At 38.1% G+C, this 20692-nt stretch overlaps 1 protein-coding gene across 1 annotated transcript in view; it reads right to left on the bottom strand.

The window, feature by feature from the left end:
• Nucleotides 1-13655, bottom strand: part of Myo3b (myosin IIIB) — a 425075-nt gene extending 411420 nt beyond the window's left edge. The window contains exon 1 of the mRNA XM_015478942.2: nucleotides 13521-13655. Within this exon, the coding sequence (XP_015334428.2) occupies nucleotides 13521-13522 (2 nt within the window). The 5' untranslated portion in view covers nucleotides 13523-13655. The remainder of the gene's footprint in view (nucleotides 1-13520) is intronic.
• Nucleotides 13656-20692: the final 7037 nt, after the last annotated feature.

Raw genomic sequence — 20692 nt, 5'->3', positions numbered from 1 at the left:
GACAGCAGTGCCTGTCTTCTCTTTTTAAAATCAATACCTGACTCTATAAACTCTCACGCTACTGATTAAACAGCCCAAACAGCAGCAGTTCATACACCCCTGTAAAGTGCTGATCCCCTGGTCCAGGAGTAGCTGGAGCAGCCCTTTTGACAGCTCAAAAGCTACTCCTGGTCAGAATTTTAACCTTAAGGGTGGACTGCACTTTGCCTACATCTGTGTTTAGGGCATGGCAGAGTTAGGGCCAAAAGTGCCGTCTAGTCTCGAGGGTAACATGGAAGTAGCCAGGTTTGACCAAAGGAAGGGTAGTAAGAAGGATGCCCCTGGGACTTCAGGCCTCTGCAGAACCATGAGAGGCAGGGGCCCACACCAGTCCTAGAAATAGGAGTTGCATGCATTTATTTGGGCATGATATGGAAGAGTGACCTCTGGAGGCTAGAAAACTCAAGTTACACAAGTCACATTCATTGACAGACAAATAGAAGGACTTAGGTCTATCTAGGAAGAGTAGATGATGGCATTTGTCCATGTGGGGGTTTGGGGAGACAGCCTGAAAGCCAATCAGAAGCCCTATTGGCCTGGATGTGTCTCTGTGTACAGCTGCTCCTAAGTGAAAACTTGATGAACATGTCTAGCTTTTGCATGTAGTAGGATGATGTAAGTCCACACCACAAATGGTTTTTACCAAAGTCATTACTCAGAAATATTCCATTGTTCCCCATATTCCGGTGGCATCCACATCCTTGCACTATCAGAAGCAGCCAAGGTATCAGCAAGGCAAAAAGACCTCACATAGGAAAGCTATTCCTGTTCAGTAAATAAGGATAAAATAGATATTAATGCAGGATATATTTTTTTAACCTTTTCCCACACATCATTATCAACCAAATACCTAGGAAATAGCCAAACTTCTCACTACCTAAGCCTCTGTGTAAATAGACAGACAGCTGTTTACTTAGTAAAAGACTACTAACAGAGTTCCTTGGAAATTAAGAACAATTGTCTTTTTCTTATCTTTTTTTTTTCTTTTTAGAAGGCAAACTTAAAAGGCAGGGATTATATCTTTTTAAGATATTTGAGAAAGTAGACTCAATAATATTCTTCCCATTGAAAAGAATATAAGCATTAAACACCTCTATTTGTAACTCTCAGCAAGGAGGTCAGTCTTGGGCCACCAAGACTCAGCTCACAAGAGAGCGGTAACTTGCCCACATGTGAAAAATACACTGGAGAAAATATCTCAGTCCCGTGGAGACTAAGTGACCTCTCAGACTCAAAAAACAGAAAATTCTGTTCCACTGAAACAAACAGAACCCACCTGGAGGGATTCATTTACAGTGGGTGTCAATGATGGGACTGGGAGAAGGCTGTAAATTAATAGCACAGCTACTGCTTTATCTTATCAAGATTGAATGTTTAAAGACTTCCTTGGGAGTTTTGGTTTCAATTATCAGCAGGGGACATACCTTTAAAAAACAACCATGAAAAAAAAAATTCTGTGGTTAGCTTTGACAAACATTATGCCATAGAAATTTCCATTTCCTAAACTTTGAGCATTGCAAAAAGAAAGTTAAAGCATTATGCTATGGGATGGAAGAACACCCACTACCTAAGAAACCGTGTTGCCAGAACAAGTAAACCTGAATCTGACAAAGCTTCAAAACTTCAGATGACCAATTTACAGAAATAACAGAAGACAGAGAGCATGTTGAATAACTCTGGAGGCATAACAAGCTGGTTCCAGATTGTGAAAAATTTTCCAAGACAACTCAATTTCTTCAATGAATGAGGAAAACCCAATTTCTTCAATGAATGAGTTGCAAATAAAAATAAATATATTGAAAATTAATTCTAGGATTAAAGAAGTTTAAAATGCATTTCAAATGGGAAATAAAGTGTGGGTTCATACAAAAAGCTTAAAAAAAAGAGAGACTATAATGTTTATGAGGTCCATAGAACTCTGACCAGCTAATTGACAATGTTGGGGAACAGTGTTAATTATATTCTAGTTGTTATCCTTATTTTTGTGGTGGTGTACATAAAAAGCTTTCTTATCTTTTAGTAACACACTCTGAAATATTTATGAATGAAATAATTCTATGTCTGGAATAATATAGAAGAGAAAATACTGAGGGGCATATGTGAAATCAGGTTGGTTACAGGGGCCAATAAGTATTACGTTGCATACGTGGGGTTGCATGATGATATTCTGTTTACTTCTGTGGGTTTTACAATTTCTATAATAAAAAGTTTTTTTTAAATCTGTGTAGGTAACATACATCAATTCTGGTTTTCATACACATGGTAAAATCCCGACTCCCACCCAGCACAATTCCAAGAAGTGTCAAAGTTGGTATGGGCAAGCACCTTACACACAGGGAACAGTAAGCCACTAAGAATATCAACAAAGAGCACCCAGGCACAGGGCTTCTATTTCTGCTCTTCTTTTTCACCCTCAGTCTGTGTTGGGGAATGAGAAGGAAAAGAAAGACTGTTCCAGCACCCACACTCCTACTGTCAGAGTGTCACCTTCCCTCTCCACCCCTCGCCTACTGGGGCACGTCAGTCCCCCACTGGGCCTGATGTCTCAGATAAATGCAGAGCTGTAGTTAGGAAAAACTAATGAACCGCTGAATGGCACAAGGAAAATCAATAATGAGAAGAATGCAAGCGACCTTCTTCTGCCTTTGGACTCCTGTTCTTTCTTCCTGAAGGAGGAAAAGAGAAAGAACATCAATACACAGAAACTGAGAAGATCAAAAAGACTCATCACCGCCAAGCACTGTAATCGTTTTCATCTTGTTCCTGAAAAGAAACTGCCCAAGGGCCCGAAGGTGAATGTGCTCAAAGCTGAACAAGAGCCACGTAAGAGAATCTAGCAGGTGGAGAGCCTCTAAGCAGCCCGTGAAAGGCTCAAGAAGAAAATGGATAGTCTAAGATGAGCCTTCACTTTAACAATGTAAGAAATCTAAGAAACAAATTTCATACAGTGCCCTTAAAATTGATTTGCTTAGTGATGAAGGAAGAAAATCAACCCAAAGGAGGAAAGTACTCCTGATAAATCCCTACTGGTTCACCTGTGCCCCGTCGGAGTCCCTGGGAGCTGATCTCCCACACTGGATCTAAAGCGGTAGATGAGCCCGATTCTTCCAGGGTTGCAGGGAGCATTACCACACTCCTTCAGATGTGTGGCCTATTCTTCAACAATCTGATGTTTCCTTCCTGCTTTGCCTGTCACCTCTTCAAGTGACTCAAAAACTGTACTTGCTCCAAGGTGATGGTACTTCCTCTCCCCTTCTTTCAACAGCAGGTTATAAATCAGCCAATATTAACATAAAATATTATTTATGCATTCAGTAAGAAGGCAAAAAAATTCAGTTGTCTTCAGTTTTACAAGAAATATAACTAGAAAGAAGAATGCAAGTTCTGCTTCCAAGGTTCCAAATTTGTTTAGAAAATCCTTACGACTTCTGGGGCAAGATAGCAAAGTGAAGCCAGGAATCTCCTTTCCATAAAACCAAATAAATAAACAACATTAGTAACAAAAACTTGAAATCCAGCAAAAAAACACAAACAGAGTGCACTAGCAGTACCAAACACAAGAAGGGACATAAGGTCATGCCCTAATCTTTAAAAAGTAACATTTAGGGGAAGTGAGAGATGGAAGATCCCAGGAGTCACTGTTATGCCCAAACCAGCTCGCTCTCTTGTCCCAGAATGTGGTGGAGTTTGGGAGACAGTAAAGGGGTGGAAAAAGTCCCAGCAACTTTCCCTACTTAGAAGCAGAGAGGATGAGTTAGCAGCAGGGGAAAAAGTACAGGCTCATTCATTTACATATTCAATAAGAACTTATTAAGGAACTTTTATATTCATTACTCAACACTAAGCTCTTAAAAGGTAAGTTAAAGAAATAACTAGGCTGACTTCTACAACAAGGAACATTTCCAAAGCCATGCTCACCGGGTGGAATGACCCCAGCACTTTAAACAACATTTCAGAAAGAAGAGCACAGTTGATACTTATCAACTAACATTGCCACTAATGTCCAGTACTCGTAGATCTCAGGGGAGGATGAACAGTTTTCCCAAGACAGGCAGTTCCTTGTAAAACCACTGAATGTCAAGGCAGAAAAAGAAATTTTCAGTATGTAGAACGAACACACACACCTCAAAACCAAACACAAAAAAATAAAGAAAAAAAGGATCAAAAGCTCAGATTTCTTTCCACACTAACAATACCAGAAAACTATGTAAGCCATGCATATAATGTTGTGTGGGGAGAGCATGAACAAATAGTTTTATATTTACCCAAATTGTTCAAGAACAAAAACAACAGACACCTTCAGGCATGCAAAAGCTCAGTGACTCCATTGGTCCTTCCTAAAGAACCATGTAAGTCTAAGATCTAGCAAACCAAGATATTAAAGTGGAGTTCTAGTAGAAAGCCTGACAGAAAGAACTAAACCTTTTTATATTTACAAATAAAGCCAATCACCAGTGTGAAGTATGTTTATAAAAGGGAAATGTTATACATTTCAACAATAAAAAAAAATAACATACCAAATCCAACAATTTGAGGCAAGATAGAAGGGAAAATAAGGATGAAATTTTCTCACTTTTCTAGACTTGTTAAAGATAAGAAATTAAGAAAGTGAGATTTGGGGCTGAGGCTATGGCTCAGTGGTAGAGCCCTTGTCTAGCATTTGTGAGGCACTGGGTTCAATTCTCAGCACCACATATAAGTTAAGTAAATAAAATAAAGGTCTGTACATCTTTTAAAAAAAACATTAAAAAAAGAAATTGAGATTTAATTATTATCTTACTTGAAATTATTAAGTTAGCAAAGCAAAATGATGGTATTAAAAAAATATATGTGTCAATCTTCTTTTCCATCTCAATAAGTAGTCAATAGATAATTAATAAATAGAAGTTAAAGCCACTATATAGAAATCTCTAAAAGACTTAAAAATAGATTATAAATCTTTGATATTATTACAAAAAAAATCATGCTTACCCCTGGAAGCATACAGACATAACCAAAGAAAAGATAACCCATAGGGCAGGAGATGGAGGGGGCTGGGAGGAGGAAAGGGAGAAAGCATTAAAACCAGAAAATACAAATTAAAATCATTAAGATTGAAAATATATATTATATTAATAAATATAGGATTCTTTAAAAAGGCCAAAATATAAAAGAAAAACTAATCTTTAGATTCCAAAGCTAAAACCAACTGTCCAAGTGCCAGAGTTGTGCCTCAGTGGTAGAGCACTTGCCTAGCATGTGTGAGGCACTGGGTTCAATTCTCAGCACTGCAAATAAGTAAATAAAATAAAGGTTCATCAACAACTAATAAAAATATTTTTAAAAACTGTCCAAGAGTCTCCTTATGACTCAGAAAAATTAAAAATATATGTATGTATGTATGTATATGTGGATAGTTGGATAGATAGATGATACACATCAAATAAATGGTAACAAAACAGAAAGAATCATAATATCTGAAAAGAGTAAAATCAAATCAAAAACTATCAACAACAACAACAAAAAAGAGTTGTTTTATATTCAACAATAATAGCAATTACCAGGCCCCAAGTACTATTCTACACAGTTAGAATGATCTGAGTTTACATCAAAAATGAGTTTATAAGTATTATAAATCTTTCAGCACCCAAAACTGTCAAAATCCATAAAAATATAAAATTCTAGAAGAAGTCAACAAAACATAATAATACTAACAGGCATTGTTAGCCAGCACAGAACAAGATGACAAAGTATTAAGAAATATAATATAATCACTAAACCCAGTAAATGTATATCAAAGTGCTTATCTAACATAAAACATATTTTCAAGCACTGGTGGGATATTTTAATTTAAAAAATAAAGAATACATTAGGTGGGCTGGGGATGTAGCTCAAGCGGTAGCGTGCTCACCTGGCATGCGCAGGGCGCTGGGTTCCACCCTCAGCACCACATAAAAATAAAACAAAGATGTTGTGTCCACCAAAAACTAAAAAATAAATATTAAAAAATTCTCTCTCTCTCTCTTTAAAAAAAAAGAGAGAATACATTAGTCCACAAAATAAAGCCTCAAAACATCCAGGAAGATGGAATTAGAATGATCTTCCCTGACCACACTATAATAAAAATAAACATTAACGGGAAGAAACCTAGCCACCTAAAAACCTTTTAACTCTCAGATCTTGATGCAAAAGAAAAAGTAAAAGCTGAAATTATAAAGTATCTATATTTTTTAAATGACAATAATAAACATACTAACACCCTCACAAAAAATTTTGTGAAGCTGGACTCAAGGCAAAATCATACCATTAAACATTTTATCCAGCAAATAATAATAGAAATAAAATCAATAAACATTCTATTCAATCGTTTGACAAAATGATATTAAAGTTCATTTGGAAAATTCAATACATGAAGACATGAAAAATTTGGAAAAAAGTTGGGGATCAGGTAGCATAATCTGAGCAGATATCAAGACATACTTATACTGCAACAATGATCAAAGCATTATGCTACAGATATAGATACGACACAGAATACAATCTAAAGGAATACTCCAATACATCAGGGAGAAGGTTTATGATGAGGATCACATTTTGAATCAATGGGCAAAAAAAATGAACTAAATAATAACCATTCACTAAATAGTGCTGACTTCACTTGCTTCCAACTATTTAGAAAGTAGTTAGGCCAGAACACTACCTGACTCCTTTCACCCAAATAGATTAGAATGGATCAAACAATATATATTTTAAATAAATGAGTAAGTATATTATAATCTTGGCATAGCCAAAAGATCTTTCCAAGCAGAATATAAAACTCAAAGGCCATAAGTAAAAAATGTGTAAGTACTAAAACTTTGTGAAAAATAAAGTGAGAAAAAATATTTGCATCAGAAGTTAATTTTCTTATTTTATCAAAAATACATACAATAAGAACAACTTAATAGAATAAGAAATTGAAATGTAAAATAGAAAAGATGCTAAATCTTACTCAGAAATTTTAAAGTGCAAATGAAAATATTGAGATAACCATTTATCTCGTAGCAGACTGACAAGATTTTTAAAGTTGATAATAATCAGTATTGGGAAGAATCTGGAGAAATAAGCACCGTAGAACAACATAAATGAGACTGTAAATTGGCATCATCTTTCCTTGAGGATTAACTGGTCAAAATCTGTCAAATGCCCATATCCTTGGTCTCTGCAATTCCACAATTCTATGGTTGTTTACCCTATGCACACAACCAAAAAAAAGCATACTAGATTCAACATATAAACAGACTGTAAAACACCAAAACAAAACATTTGATCATCTCAATAAATGCAACAAGAAGCACTTGGAAAAACTTTAATGTTCATTCAGCATTGTTAAAAAAAATTAAAAAAAAAAAAAACACTCTCAATCTACTAGAAATAGAAGGGATTTCTTTAACCTAACACAAGCATCCAGGAAAAGCCTAGAGTTAACACCACACTTAATGGTGAAAAACTGAATGATTCACTTTAAGATTAGGGAAAAATCGAGGATGCCTGCTCTCATGGTTTTATTCAGTATTGTAGGGAGCCAGTGCAATCAAACAAGAAAAGGAAATTAAAAGCATCCAGAGTGAAGAGGAAAAATTAAAATGGACTTTATTTGCAGTTGACATGATCGTATGTCTTAAAAATCTGATGCAATGTATTTGAAAAACTACTAGAACTATTTAATGAGTTCATCATGAGTAGAGGATACAAAGTTAAAATTTAAAAATCAAGTATATTTGTATATCTTACAAAGGAAACTTTTCATCAATGCTGAAGCTTGTATAGAAATATGAGAATATGTCCTTATGCCACATATAAAAAATATGTCCTTGTGCCACAGATAAAATATATATACACATATGTGTGTATGTGTAAGAACTAAAACTTTGAACTTCTAGGAAATAGATATACAAGGATATTTATTATAACATTCTTTCCAATAGAAAACTGGATACAACTTAAATTATCCAACAAGTTATAATAATTACATAAAAGGAAATACTATCTAGCCACACGTAACCACTAAATGGAAAGAAGGAAAATGTTGTGTCAGTCTGGAAGGAATGCAAACTCAGCAAAACCTTGTCTCTAAATAAAACATAAAAGGGGCTGGGGATGTGGCTCAGTGGTTTTAATTCCCAGTACCAAAAAACAACAAAACAAAATTTGCATTCATCCATTTGTGTGTGTGTGTGTGTGTGTGTGTGTATTTGCAGAAAGCTACATGGAAGCTCTGTTATTTTGTTTTGGTCTTTTTGGTGCTGAGGATCAAACCCAGGGCCTCATGCATTCTAAGCACATGCTCTACCACTGAACTACATCCCAAGCTCCCACAGAAATTCTTAAACTTTAGAGAGTTACCAGGAGTCAGAGACATTGGAAACAGGAAAAATAAAACAATTGTTAAAATTTGTGTACTTTTCTGTACTGGTCATATTTTTGATGATGTGCCATTATTCTACTTTAAAAGATAAATCGTTTTTTCTTTCATGTGAGTAAGAGACTTCTATGGAGGAGATTATTTTGGCCAGATGCCTGCAGAAGTTAAGTCGTGGAAGAGCAGAAAACACATGAAACAGTAGAAGCCCATCCTGAGAAGAAACAGCAAGAAACAGAAAGGAGCAAGACAGAGGACTGGTGAGCAGACCAACAATCAGTTCTCTTTTTTGCCCTCTGAGGTCTGCTGAGCTTTCTTGTCAGTCCTTGGATCCCACATGATTTCCTACTGTGCTCTTCTCAGAAGCCCCCTTATCACAAGCTGATTTGAGTTTCTCACAAGCCTGTATCAGTTCCTTCACAACTCCAAATGGGCCCAGCCTTCTTAAATACCCTAAATTAGTCCTTAATGGAGGAACAGCCTTACCTTGCTGAAAGTGAAGCAACCTGTAGCCTGCACTCTGAGAGCTCCTGTAGTCAGTCAAGCCTGTCGAGTGTGATTTAAATAGAAACTTGTCCAGCAACATTTTATACTCAGGAAAAATTCATGACCAAGACTTCTATTTCTGGGGATGCTTTTTGAGAATGTTTCTTTTAGATAATATAGTATGAATCATGTGTGTGTGTGTGTGTATACATATGTGTGTATGTGTGTGTATATATGTAAACAAATCACTGAAGAATGCTTCCAAATCTAGAGAACAGCTTTTAGAAAGAAGTCGTAAAACCAAGCATAGGAAAATTGTACAAATGTTAAATACAAAAACTAAAAAATATCCAAAGATATACAAAATAAGAAAACAACCACATGACTATGAAAAAGTGGAGAATAATTCCAAACCAACATATAATCAAGTGATGGTAAAGACTGGTCAGAGTAGGAACCGTCTTCTTCACAAACAAGCTGTCTGCATGCTAGACAGGGCCCAGATAAGAGTATGGCTCAGATGTCAGCTCTCCTAGGAGCCTTTCCCAGTGTTCCCATTGGAAATGACCTTTCCTTTATGCTCCCACTTAACAGGTCCTCTTTCCTAGCAGCGAGCACCTTGCCTGACATTCCGTTGTTCACATGTTGGTCTTTTCCACCACTGAGTTCCCTGAGGACAGAGGCCATGGCTTAGTAAATTTTTTCTTTCTCATAGGCAAAATCCATTCTATAAGTGCTCAATAAATGTCCAGTATAGCAATAAAACCCAGAACTTTAAAAACCATGACAGTTTTCTAGTGAAAAAAAAAAAGTTGTGATTTCATAGAATATTAAGAAAATAAAGAGAAATAAGAAAATTATTACAACACATAAAATCTCACCATCCAAATGTAATCACTAATGATAAACATCTCCATTTAGACACACATGTGTGCGCGTATACAGTCATATATGGCTATGTTTGTTTGTTTCACAAGGCAGAAGATCTGATTTCCAGCCCAATCGCTACTAAATTGATGTTTTGAAGGTTTGTATCCATCACAAACATAGTGCACATACTCAAGCCTTGTCATCACCCCTACAGCATTAGCCATTGTTCGCTATCTCCATCTTTCCAGAACATTCCTTTACCTTTGTCTCCTTTACATCTTCCTTTCTTAGTTCCTCTTCTGCCTCCCCTGTGCCAACTCCCATTCTCCCCATGAATGTGGACACTCAATCAAAGCCCTGCCTTTAGTCCTCCACTTGTCTTCCAAATGAGCCAATTGTACCTAAGACTTTCACCATCATGTCTTAACAGGTGACTTCCTCTCTCTAGCACTATTTCCTCTCCGAAGTTCCTGCCCAAAATAATAATAATCCTCCCTTATCTATAGTTTTTTTTTCTATTCAGTTGCAATTACCCTTGGTGAATTACAGTCCAAAAATATTAAATGGAAAATTCCAGAAATAAATAATAAGTTTTAAACTATTCACCACTCTGAGTAGCATAATAAAATCTCATGTCATCTTGCTCCATCTCACTTGGGACATCAATCATCTCTCTGTCCAGTGTATCCACATTGTATACGCTATCCACCCATAGCAGTAGCTATCAGATGGACAGTCAGTATTGCAGTGTTTATATCAAGTAACCTTATATAGTAGCCTTGTGCTAGGTCACATGCCTATGTCATTCACCTCACTTCACGCCCAAAAAGACACAACTCAAATACAAGTCATTGCTCTGCAAGACAGAAAGTAAGAAATGTCCCATAAGGAGGGTAGCAAGGCATTTACTGAGAGTTTGCCGTGAACCAAAAGTAGGGTCTTAGAAGCTTAGAAGTTTGCATGATTATTCCATCAACCCATAGAATAAATGGAGAAAATAGTATTAGAGAAGATATTCTTATTTTTTATATTTTTCTGAAACTCTTACACTTGACAGGAGTGTAGAAGGATGAGCTAAAAATACATTCCATATCCAAGCACCTGTCACCATGGCCACCCAGGACCGCCATAAGCTCTCAAGAAACCATTTGGGCAAATTAGAAAAAGGTATCTCTACTGCAAGGGGACTTGGCTCCACGAAAGGTACACAGCTTGGCATGCAGAGCCCCAGCGAGACTCAGGACCACTCACTAATCAGGAAGCTGACTGGGGATTATGGTAGTTATAAGGCTTGAACTAAGGCAGAAGTCCTCAGATGATATTGCAGAGAAAAAATTATTAGCATTGAAATCTATTGATTCGGTTCAAAACAGAATTTCAAAATCAAAAGAAAATGCAGAACCAAAAATCAATGGCAAAATGTTGAGACCGGATGACTGTCTGAAATGGGGGGCACAGAAGAGGCACAACTTTGGGGAGACTCAATTTGGGACCTGCTGAGTTGGAGTTTCCAGTGGAAAACAGGAGATGCTATCAGAAAGCAGAACTGGAACTTGGAAGGGAGAAGGTGCCTGGAGGACCAGCTAAGAATACTGCAGAGAGGACACAGCCACCCATGCCCCTGAGGGGCTCTCGAGGGGCTGGCAAGGATAGAACCTTGCAAGGCCTTTACATCCAGAGAGGATGAGGAATGTGGAAGAGGAGCCAGAGGAGGGGCTGACAGTGACGTAGGGAGAGAACAGACAGGATGAGGCCAGGGAGCTTCAAGTAGACAGGGAGCAGACACTGGGACTTGATGCTCCTGAGCAGGTAAGGAGGAGGAGGGGTTAGGAAAAGTCTGGAATTTTGTCTTCAAAAGAAGTCTGCGTAAAAGAAGAGCAGCCAGATCCCCAGGAGTCTCCAGGGAAGTGGGTGGAGACCAGGCTGACCCCAGCACATTTGCTCAGCCTGGGGTGCAGCCCTGAGCTGCAGGGCCTCCTGGGCTCACAGAGTTGGCAGGGAAAGATAGATGGGTATGGTCTGAACATTTTTTTTTAAGACTTAACAGAAAAATCAGAGAGAAGTCATAGTTTTCATGGGCTGGTAATAAAACCGTTTGTCACGTTGGCCTCTAACTTTTGCAAAACAGCTTCTATAAATTAAAAAGTCTAATTTAGCTACCTAAAAATAGATTTCATTTGTGGAAATGACTAAACCTTACCAAAAAAAATATTGGAAAAAAAAAAGCATTAATAAACAGAACACATTCTGCAAAATCCTTGATTCTAGTTAGGGAAACGATTCAATCTTCTGTGGAGAAAATATCTGCTCCAGGCGGGAACGTCACAAGCCATATCATAGATCAAAAGAGAAAGCACGATGATTTGATCACAGAAGCCTGTGCAAGGACAGGAGGGGACTCTTTTAAATGTACAAGATTTCTGAATTCTAACAAGTCCCATCCAAATTACTTCACAAATTTATTAACACTTCTTATAGATAGTAAGTCCTGTCAGCTCTACTCTAAAAATATGTTCCCGATCCAAGTACCTGTCATCACTGGCACCCTGTGCCACAGCAAGCCCTCAAGGAGTCAACTGGGCAAATTAAGGAAAGGCATCCCTACTATAAGGAGACATAGCCCCACGAAAGGTGCAAAGCCTCGTCATAACACGTCTGCTTATCTATCTCATCCTCAGAGGATGTTTCTAGAACCATCTTGTTTATCATGAATAGCCTGTTGGGGGGAGGAGACAGGGAGTGGCATGCAGGATCCCCCTGTGACAAGGCAGTAAGGAGCCAGAGAAAGGCCAGCATCCTAACATTGTCCTTCTGCAAGCTTGGCAAATTTCTAGTCTCTTCACCTCCCCCTTGTGCCTCAATTTTCTCATTTGAAAAGTGAGATGGTTGAACTAGTCACTGTTTCTCAAGGACAAACCCAGGGTTTGTTCAAACTCAGGGTTGTTGTCTCCAGGGAGACACCCAGGAGACACTTGAGGGAGCTCCAGAGATACCAATGATCCCTACCTTGATCTCTAAGTTTCCTTCTCCCATGTTCTAGGAATTTTAAATCTTAAACATATACAAATATTAAGAGAAAGAAAGAAATGTGGCATAATGGAATCTGTCTAATCTCTTTCGAAATCAAAAGAAAATGCAGAACAATGTGTTACCACATTCACAAATCAGCCATGATGTGGCAGTCACTAAGGAACAACATATGCCCACAGCTATGAAAATGATTAACTAAATCATCAGATTTTTCACTTCCTTCCAAAGCATGGGGAAATCTTAGCTTTAGCTGTCTTAACCTTCTCGAAGTGAAATACATTTAAAAAAGCAACTGCAAATTACTGATGACTAATGCCCTTCAACTTGGCCTCAAGCTGAGAAATTCTGTGCAGAAATAAAGTGGTTTATAACCCCACGGGTCGGTTCTATTATAAACTGTGGGTGGTGAATCAAGTGGCTATGAACTATGCTGCGTGTGTGTGTGTGTGTGTGTGTGTGTGTGAGAGAGAGAGAGAGAGAGAGAGAGAGGGAGAAAACAATGCTTAAGGAGGATATTTCTCCTGTTCCTTAGCAGGAGTTTAACAGCCCAGACACAAAGCAAACACTAGCTATGAGGACCCAGGGATCTGGGTGATGCCTGTCACCACCTCCCCCTTGAATGCCCACCAGCCAGGGCAGCTGCATCTGCCCTTTGCAGAAAAGCAATCTAAAGCAAGCATAGAAGAAAGCTGGAAGGAAAATAACTGCAACTCACATCGATGACCTATTTTCTGAATCCGGCTTAAGTGAGATTGAATTTTCATTCCTTCAAAAAAAAAAAAAAATAGCAGAACACTGCAGGACCAGAAAAATGGTGACTTTAAGGAGCACAGTGACCAGAACGTATGACACATTGTCACGAAAGGACTTTCTTCTCCACCCAGGTTCCAGGGGGTGCTAGTCTCAGATGACCAATGTGGGAGGGACTGATAAATCCACCAAATCCTTGGCAGCTTTGCTTCACTTTTAGCCAAGATTAACATGATGCTAATTGGTAGTGAGGGAACCTGATCTAGTTAGTGAGTCCTATCAGCACAGGCAGCACAGTCCAAGCCATCCAACACAAGGTCCCATGTGCATGTCATTTCACAGTTCCAATTTTGCATTCTTCCAACTAGAGGTTGCAATGGCCCTTTGTTTCTGATGCAGCGCTATCAAAATGAATCTTTTTTTTTTTTCCTGAGCGGAGTGCTCCTTGATGGCATGTACTGTGCTTGGGTTCACTTCTGAACTATAGGTACACCAGGGGAACACCCGGGCTTCTAATCTGAATCCCTGACAAAAGAAAAGCTGACTGTCCCATAGCTTCAGCAGACTCCCTAGGCTGTGTGCAGAGCACTGGAGTGTGTGGAGCAGGAAAAGCAAGGTACAGGAGGCAGGGTCTGCTTGTCTGCAGGGAGCTTCCCTCTGGCCGGTGACATGACTTGTGGGCTCATGTGAGATAGCCAAAGACTATAACATAGCAACCAGGGCAGAACAATGCTGATTCACTAGATCTGTGAATTCTGAGAAAGAATCGGTTCAACCCATGATCAAGACCTTAGTTGAAGAACTTTCTGGAACAGGTGAATCTAAATATAGTGTTGGGAAAAAAAAAGTCAAAAAATTGAAATCAAGAGCCAAGAAAGAGCATGCAGAAGATGCAGAAAATAAGAACAAAGATATTACCACTGCTGGTCAATAATGGCCTTTTGTGTTTCCATTTACTGTCTTTAAGAATCTTTTTCTTTTAATATTTGCTTTTTTTTTAGTTTTAAGTAGACACAATATCTTTATTTTATTTTCATGAGGTGCGGAGGATCAAACCCAGTGCCTCATGCATGTTAGGCGAGCACTCTACCACTGAGCCACAACCCCTGCCCTATCTTTAAGACTCTTAAGAGGAAAAACACATCCCAGTGTTCCCGACAATGTTTACATACAACAGATACAATATATGTCCTAGACTCTTAGAGTTGGACTGAATTTATTGATCATCCTATTTGCTGAGTGAATAAATTAAAGAATAAATAAACAGGATATTAAAAAGATCAGTCTGGTTCCAGAAGGATCATAGACGTGATCAAGAGACCATGTTGCATCAGTACACAAGAGTCAGTTGATGGTAGAGCTTTCAGGAAACCCCAAGGTAGAAATTTTATCTCAAAAGTGATAGGAAGCCACACCAGGAGTGGAGTGATGTTGAGAATTTTCTTTGACAAAGATTGCTCTAGCAGTTTTTGCAGACGAGACCAGAACAGGAAATCCAGTGGGATCCCACTTCAGCAAGGAGTTAAAGCCTATACAATCTGGAAGGTCACTAACAGCCTGCTTAGGCTGTAGGGCAAAAATACCAGCTGCCCCAGCAGTGCTAGGCTGGCTAAATTGTCTTTACAGGGTTTGACCCTGGGCCTTTCCAGAGGATAGAGCCTCAGAAATTTATTCTACCTTCCTTTACCACCTTCCCACCTCTCTCCTCAACCTTGACAGTACTTATTAGCTCAAAGGGAAGAAAGGGACATGCTCCTGCAAAGGGCTAAGCGTCTGATCTGCTCCCAATAAGCATTTCCATGTTAGAATGAAGTTAAAATGCATTCTCAGGGTGACAGCAGCAGCAACAGCCTGACAGCCATTTGCATAATTCTTTTATGTAACAAGCTTCACAATAACAACAAGCAAATCTATAATTTTAAATTTGCTCAAGCTACTATCTTTAATGGAGCTAACTACCAAAGCACCATAAAGATTGCAAATTCATGAATCATGTCATATATTATTTGTTCTCTCTAATGATACATTTTGGGGAAACAACACTGAATCTGTGTTACTGTAGAATCATCAAGTTATTCTGAGATGTTCACTTGTGCAGAGTAGTACACAAGGTGTACAATAAGGTTGGAAAGCAACTTGTTTAGAATGATTATCTAAGAGTGGCAGAAAAAGTGATAATTTATATCAATAACAAGACAAGCATGTGCACAAGTGCACACACACACACACACACACAAGTCAGGAATGATTCAAGAACCCAGAAGCAAAAGGATGTTGTCATAGATGTCCATTGCAAGTAGGGGGAACACAACATGGTCAGCAATGTGAAGGCAGGACCAAACCTCTCAAGTCCACTATTATATACTCCACACCTAACAAGCATAGCATGTGACTATATAAGGTTGAAAGAAATAAATGGCTGGATAAGTGAATGAAAGAACGAATGAATGTGATTTGTCCACATAACACAGGTAATTAATACACCTAAGAAATGTATGCAAAAGAGTCATTTCCCAAGAGCCTACATACCCACATATTGTATGCATAGGCACATAGCTACACAATTCAAATAAAAATAGCTTCAGAAGGTAAGCATACATCCAAAAATGACTTTAATTTTCCATTCTTCATTATGGCAAAAGTCATAATTTCAAAACTAGTAAATCATTTTATAATATTTTTAAATGAATGACTACAGGTCAACTTTTTAGTGTTCTTCATCCATTTATGTAGTACCAGACATTTAGTGGCTGAAAAATTGCAAAGGAAGGTAAGAAAGAGCTAACTTTTGGGTTTCTTTCCCTGAATGATTTTTCCAAAGAACATCCTATTACATTTTATTCTAAACAGATGCATTTTGGGTAGGACCAAATAATCCATTTTCTGCTCTATTTTTAATATCCACATTTTCATTTCATGGGTTTTAGCCTTCAATTTCAAACGACACTCTAAGTTCAATGAGAACTTAACAAGTCATCAGCTGGGACTTTTTTATAAAAAAAAAAATCTTAATGGTAGGAGGAGGACCTCTGGATTAATTATCTGCCCCAAATAGAGTTGCCACTGAGAAACAAAGCAAGCAATGTATCCAATATGAGATTTTTCAAATCTGTGAATCTGCAGTTCACCTGTTTTAGGTATACACATGCATGCGCGGGGTGATAGGCACACAGAGAAAGAATGACTAAAGGGTGAGAGACAGACCAAGGCCTGTGGTTTTTCGGGGTTCACATTCCCTGGGGTTTGTTCCTATACATTTATACTCCCCTCTACATAAAGGATGTGTATCTTCCATCATCTTGAATGCCATAAAACTATTGCAATATTCCCACATTATTTCCCTGATTATTTTGGATGAGGCCTTATTGAGATGGTTTTGGAATTAGTATTTTTAAACTAATCCTTCTAACATACCCTCTCATCAAGACACATTGTGATTCAGTCTGTCAACATTCAGTGGTGCCTACAGTGTGGCAGCTCCTAGTGACAAAGTGGACTCTTTGTCCCCATGAGGTCTATGACATGAGTGTTACAGAAGACACAAGCAAGGTGCTATGGGAGCCCAGGACAAATGGGTCATCCAGCCTCCACTGTGGTTCTCCAACTTGGCTGCACATTAGAACCACCTGGGGAGATTTTAAAATACTGATCTCTGGGTCCCATCCCTGGAGAAGTCCGATTTAATTAGTCTGGAGTATAGTTCTGCGGCCTATAGTTTAAAGCTTCCAGATAAGCAGCAGAGTGAGAAGCATTGTTTTCAACAACAAAAAAGAAAAACTTAAGAGAGCAATTTTATAAAAGTGATATGTTTCTGTACCTTTCTTCATTAGCTTGAGGGGCAAAAACAAAATCTTACTCATTATTTTTTTTCTTTTTATTTCAGTATTTACTCCAGAGTAAAGATAAATAAATGTTTGTTGAGTGAATAAAGAATAATAATATTCTTTGCATAAATGCAGCTTTCATATTTATGATCTCATTTAATCCCTGTAGTAACCCTGTGAATTTACAGATGACACCCAGAAAGGTAATGTGAACCATCAGAGGTCACCTAGCAGAAAGAGGTATAGGCAAAAATTGGGCACAAGTTTCCTTATATCGCCAACATCTAACTCAAATCTTCTATTTCTATGATGACCTAATTTATTACATTTGAACAATTATGTGTAATTTTTCTTGAATCTTATTAATTCACCATTATTACACACCTATAACTTCTAAATTTTAAAAAATACAATAAAATTATTTAGAGGTAGAAAGTTAGCATTATTTAATTGCCTTTAGTATGAATTCCACCCCAAAGTGTCATTTTCTTTAGACTTCAAACATAAACTGGTAAACTCCTGTCAGAGATAAAGGCAAATCTTTTCCTTGTCTTAAGTCAGGCTGCCATTGAAGCTACTGAGCAGAGCAGCTTTTCAAGCCACACTGCTAATTCTTAAATGCTAATCTGTCCATGTTCAACCTCTAGGCTAAAGAAAACCCCTCTTCAGTGAATTTAATGATAATTAACCTTGTGTCACATAATAATCGGAATGCACTTGGTAGCTGTCCCCTTACTCTAGGCAGGTGGAGCTGACTCTTGCATATTCGACACCTACTGCACACAAGGATCAAGGTGCTTTATGTTTGCCCATTCCTTTGGTCCTTAAGACAAAAAATGAAGTGGGCGTCGTGGCCCATTTTACAAGTTAAAAAACTGAGACTAAGAGAGTTTGAGTGTATTGGCCAAGGTCACATAACTAGCAAGTAGCCAAAATCAGGATTCAAACACTCGTCTCCCTTACTCTCCAAATGCGCTCCATCCACCACTTCTGTGCTGAATGCCAACCACAGGTTTAGGAGATGAGAGAATAAGTCCCCTGAGCCCTCCGCCCAAAGATGTCCACGTCCTAATCCCTGGAATCTGACTATGTGGTTAACTTTTGTGGCACAAAAGTCTTTGCAGATGTGTTTAAATTAAGGATCTTGAGATGAGGAGATTACCATGGGTTACCTGGAGATGGGGGTAGCTGATGTAATCATTAGGGTCCTTGAGAGTGAGAGAGGAAGATGGGACTGTCAGGCATCAGAGTCAGGGAGAGATTTGAAGGTGCTACACTGCTGACTTTTCAAGATGGAGAAGGAGTGCAGGTACTCAGGATGCTGGGAAAGCAATGCTGCAGATTCTCCACCAGGTCCTACAGAAGGAACCCAGCCCTGTACACACCCTCTGGTTAGCTTGGCCAGACCCATGTCAGACATTGGACCTCCAGACTGGAAGGTAATAAGTCTGAGTTGGTTAAAGCTACAAAGCTTGTGTTTATTTACGCTGGTAAGAGGAAAGTAGTTTAGAAGGGATAGCAGTTAGCCAATTCATTAATCTTCTTCCTTTGGTAATTTAAAGAAACGAATTTAATTTTCTTTTTAAATAGCTTGTGTCTTGATTAGGAATCCTTACAACCAATACCAAACTAAAATATGCTTGTGTTATAAGAGTCTTAATTGGTGGAACAAATCTAGCCCTATCTAGGGTTTTCTAAGGACATGATAATAAGGGAAGCTGCATTCAAATTCAGAGTACCCAAATAATTTGATAATTTATTATTTTTTAGTTCTACTGTGGACATTATCTGACTTCCTGTGTTTATTCGCAAGATTTATTACATTTATTCATCATTCATTTTTGATGAGGTGCCTTCCATGCAGCGATAATCATACAAGTGTACCGATAAACAGATGCCTGTGTAGACTCGGCAGTGCCTTAAGATTTTCATTTTCAGTATTAGTTTACATGCCATCTTTGGATTAAGTGGGTGTTTAAATGTTTAAGTTTATCAGACATCTGTTATAAGAGAATATAAATAATTCAGTACAGAAAATTGCCCCTTTAGAGTTGATAGAAGTGGCAAGTAATATTAAGTTTAATATAATATAAATGAGGAGTTTCAATCTTATACTAAGTTGCTTTGATGATTAATCTTTTTTTTTTCAAAGAAAAAAAATTAGAACTCTGTCAGAGAAAGAACACACTGACATCGATTAGATCTTACAAAAGTTTGATTTATTTCTTTCTATCAGAGTTTTGAAAGTTAGGGAGGAAAAATCTTGATGTTAAGAGATATGGGAAATTATTTAGTATAATATAATGACCCAGTCAGAATTCAAAGTCTCAATTAAATTGCAAAGTTGCTCATTTATCATTCAATTTGCTTAGCTGGGGACCTCCCGTTGGTCCTGCAAGATGTGTGAGGGGCTGCTTAGGGCCTAGCATAATGCAAACTTAAATTTACATCTAAGTTGGTACAAAGGGCTACTCTCAGTCAGTAATCTAGATGACCTCTCTGAGCCTTTTTCCTATTAAATGAGAAGGATGTGTTATTGGTATTCTCTTGGATTTTAAAATATTATTTGTTCCAAGATTCATGAATCGTAGCTCTAACAGGACCCCCCTGATAGTGGTCTTAATATAATTGTCAGTTACCAACTTAATCTAGTTAGCATAAGTTGATGGGGCATCTGCCATATTTAAGGCCATTGCTACCTTTGGTTGGAGAATATGAGTAGATGTAGGACACAGAGGCCCTGCCCAGTGCTTTTGTGTGAATTATGAAAAGCTGTATAACTTGATATGAAGCTGAGCCTTTGTGACCATTAGAAAAAAGTTGCCCTTTTCTCTGGGCAGACAAAACCTTGCACCAGGGCACAAGTGTTGGTGAACACAGCATGGGCTGGATTTCAGCTTCTGGTTGCCTCCTTGGCTGGGTGACATTGGGCTGTGCACAACTTATTTAACTGTAATCCAGTCCCCACATTGTAATTCAGTTGGGGAAATAGCAAGTGACTTTATATTCAATTCTTAGAAGTTCTTTCTGATGCATTGTTGATTCCTCTAATGGAATCACAGGAAGTAGGATATTTTCATTTTTTAACAACTCTTGTGAGGAAACCACCATATGGCTGTTTGCAAACGGTTTTGTCAAGCTTGTTTTTAAATATTCAAAGTGCTTATGAATTTCACACGTCTTGCATACAAAAAAAGAGGCTGCTAATCTTATCTAGTCATCTGGCAAACATGTTTTTAGAACCCCTGCCAGCCACTGGGACATCAGCAGTTGATGGTAAGCACAGAACCACCATCCCTGTTTGTGTAGAGAA

This window comes from Marmota marmota, unplaced genomic scaffold, assembly GCF_001458135.2.
Source record: "Marmota marmota marmota unplaced genomic scaffold, marMar, whole genome shotgun sequence".
Classification (NCBI taxonomy): Eukaryota; Metazoa; Chordata; class Mammalia; order Rodentia; family Sciuridae; genus Marmota; species Marmota marmota.
The sequence above is the reverse complement of the archived record's forward strand: the minus strand, read 5'-3'. Positions and strand labels throughout refer to the sequence as shown.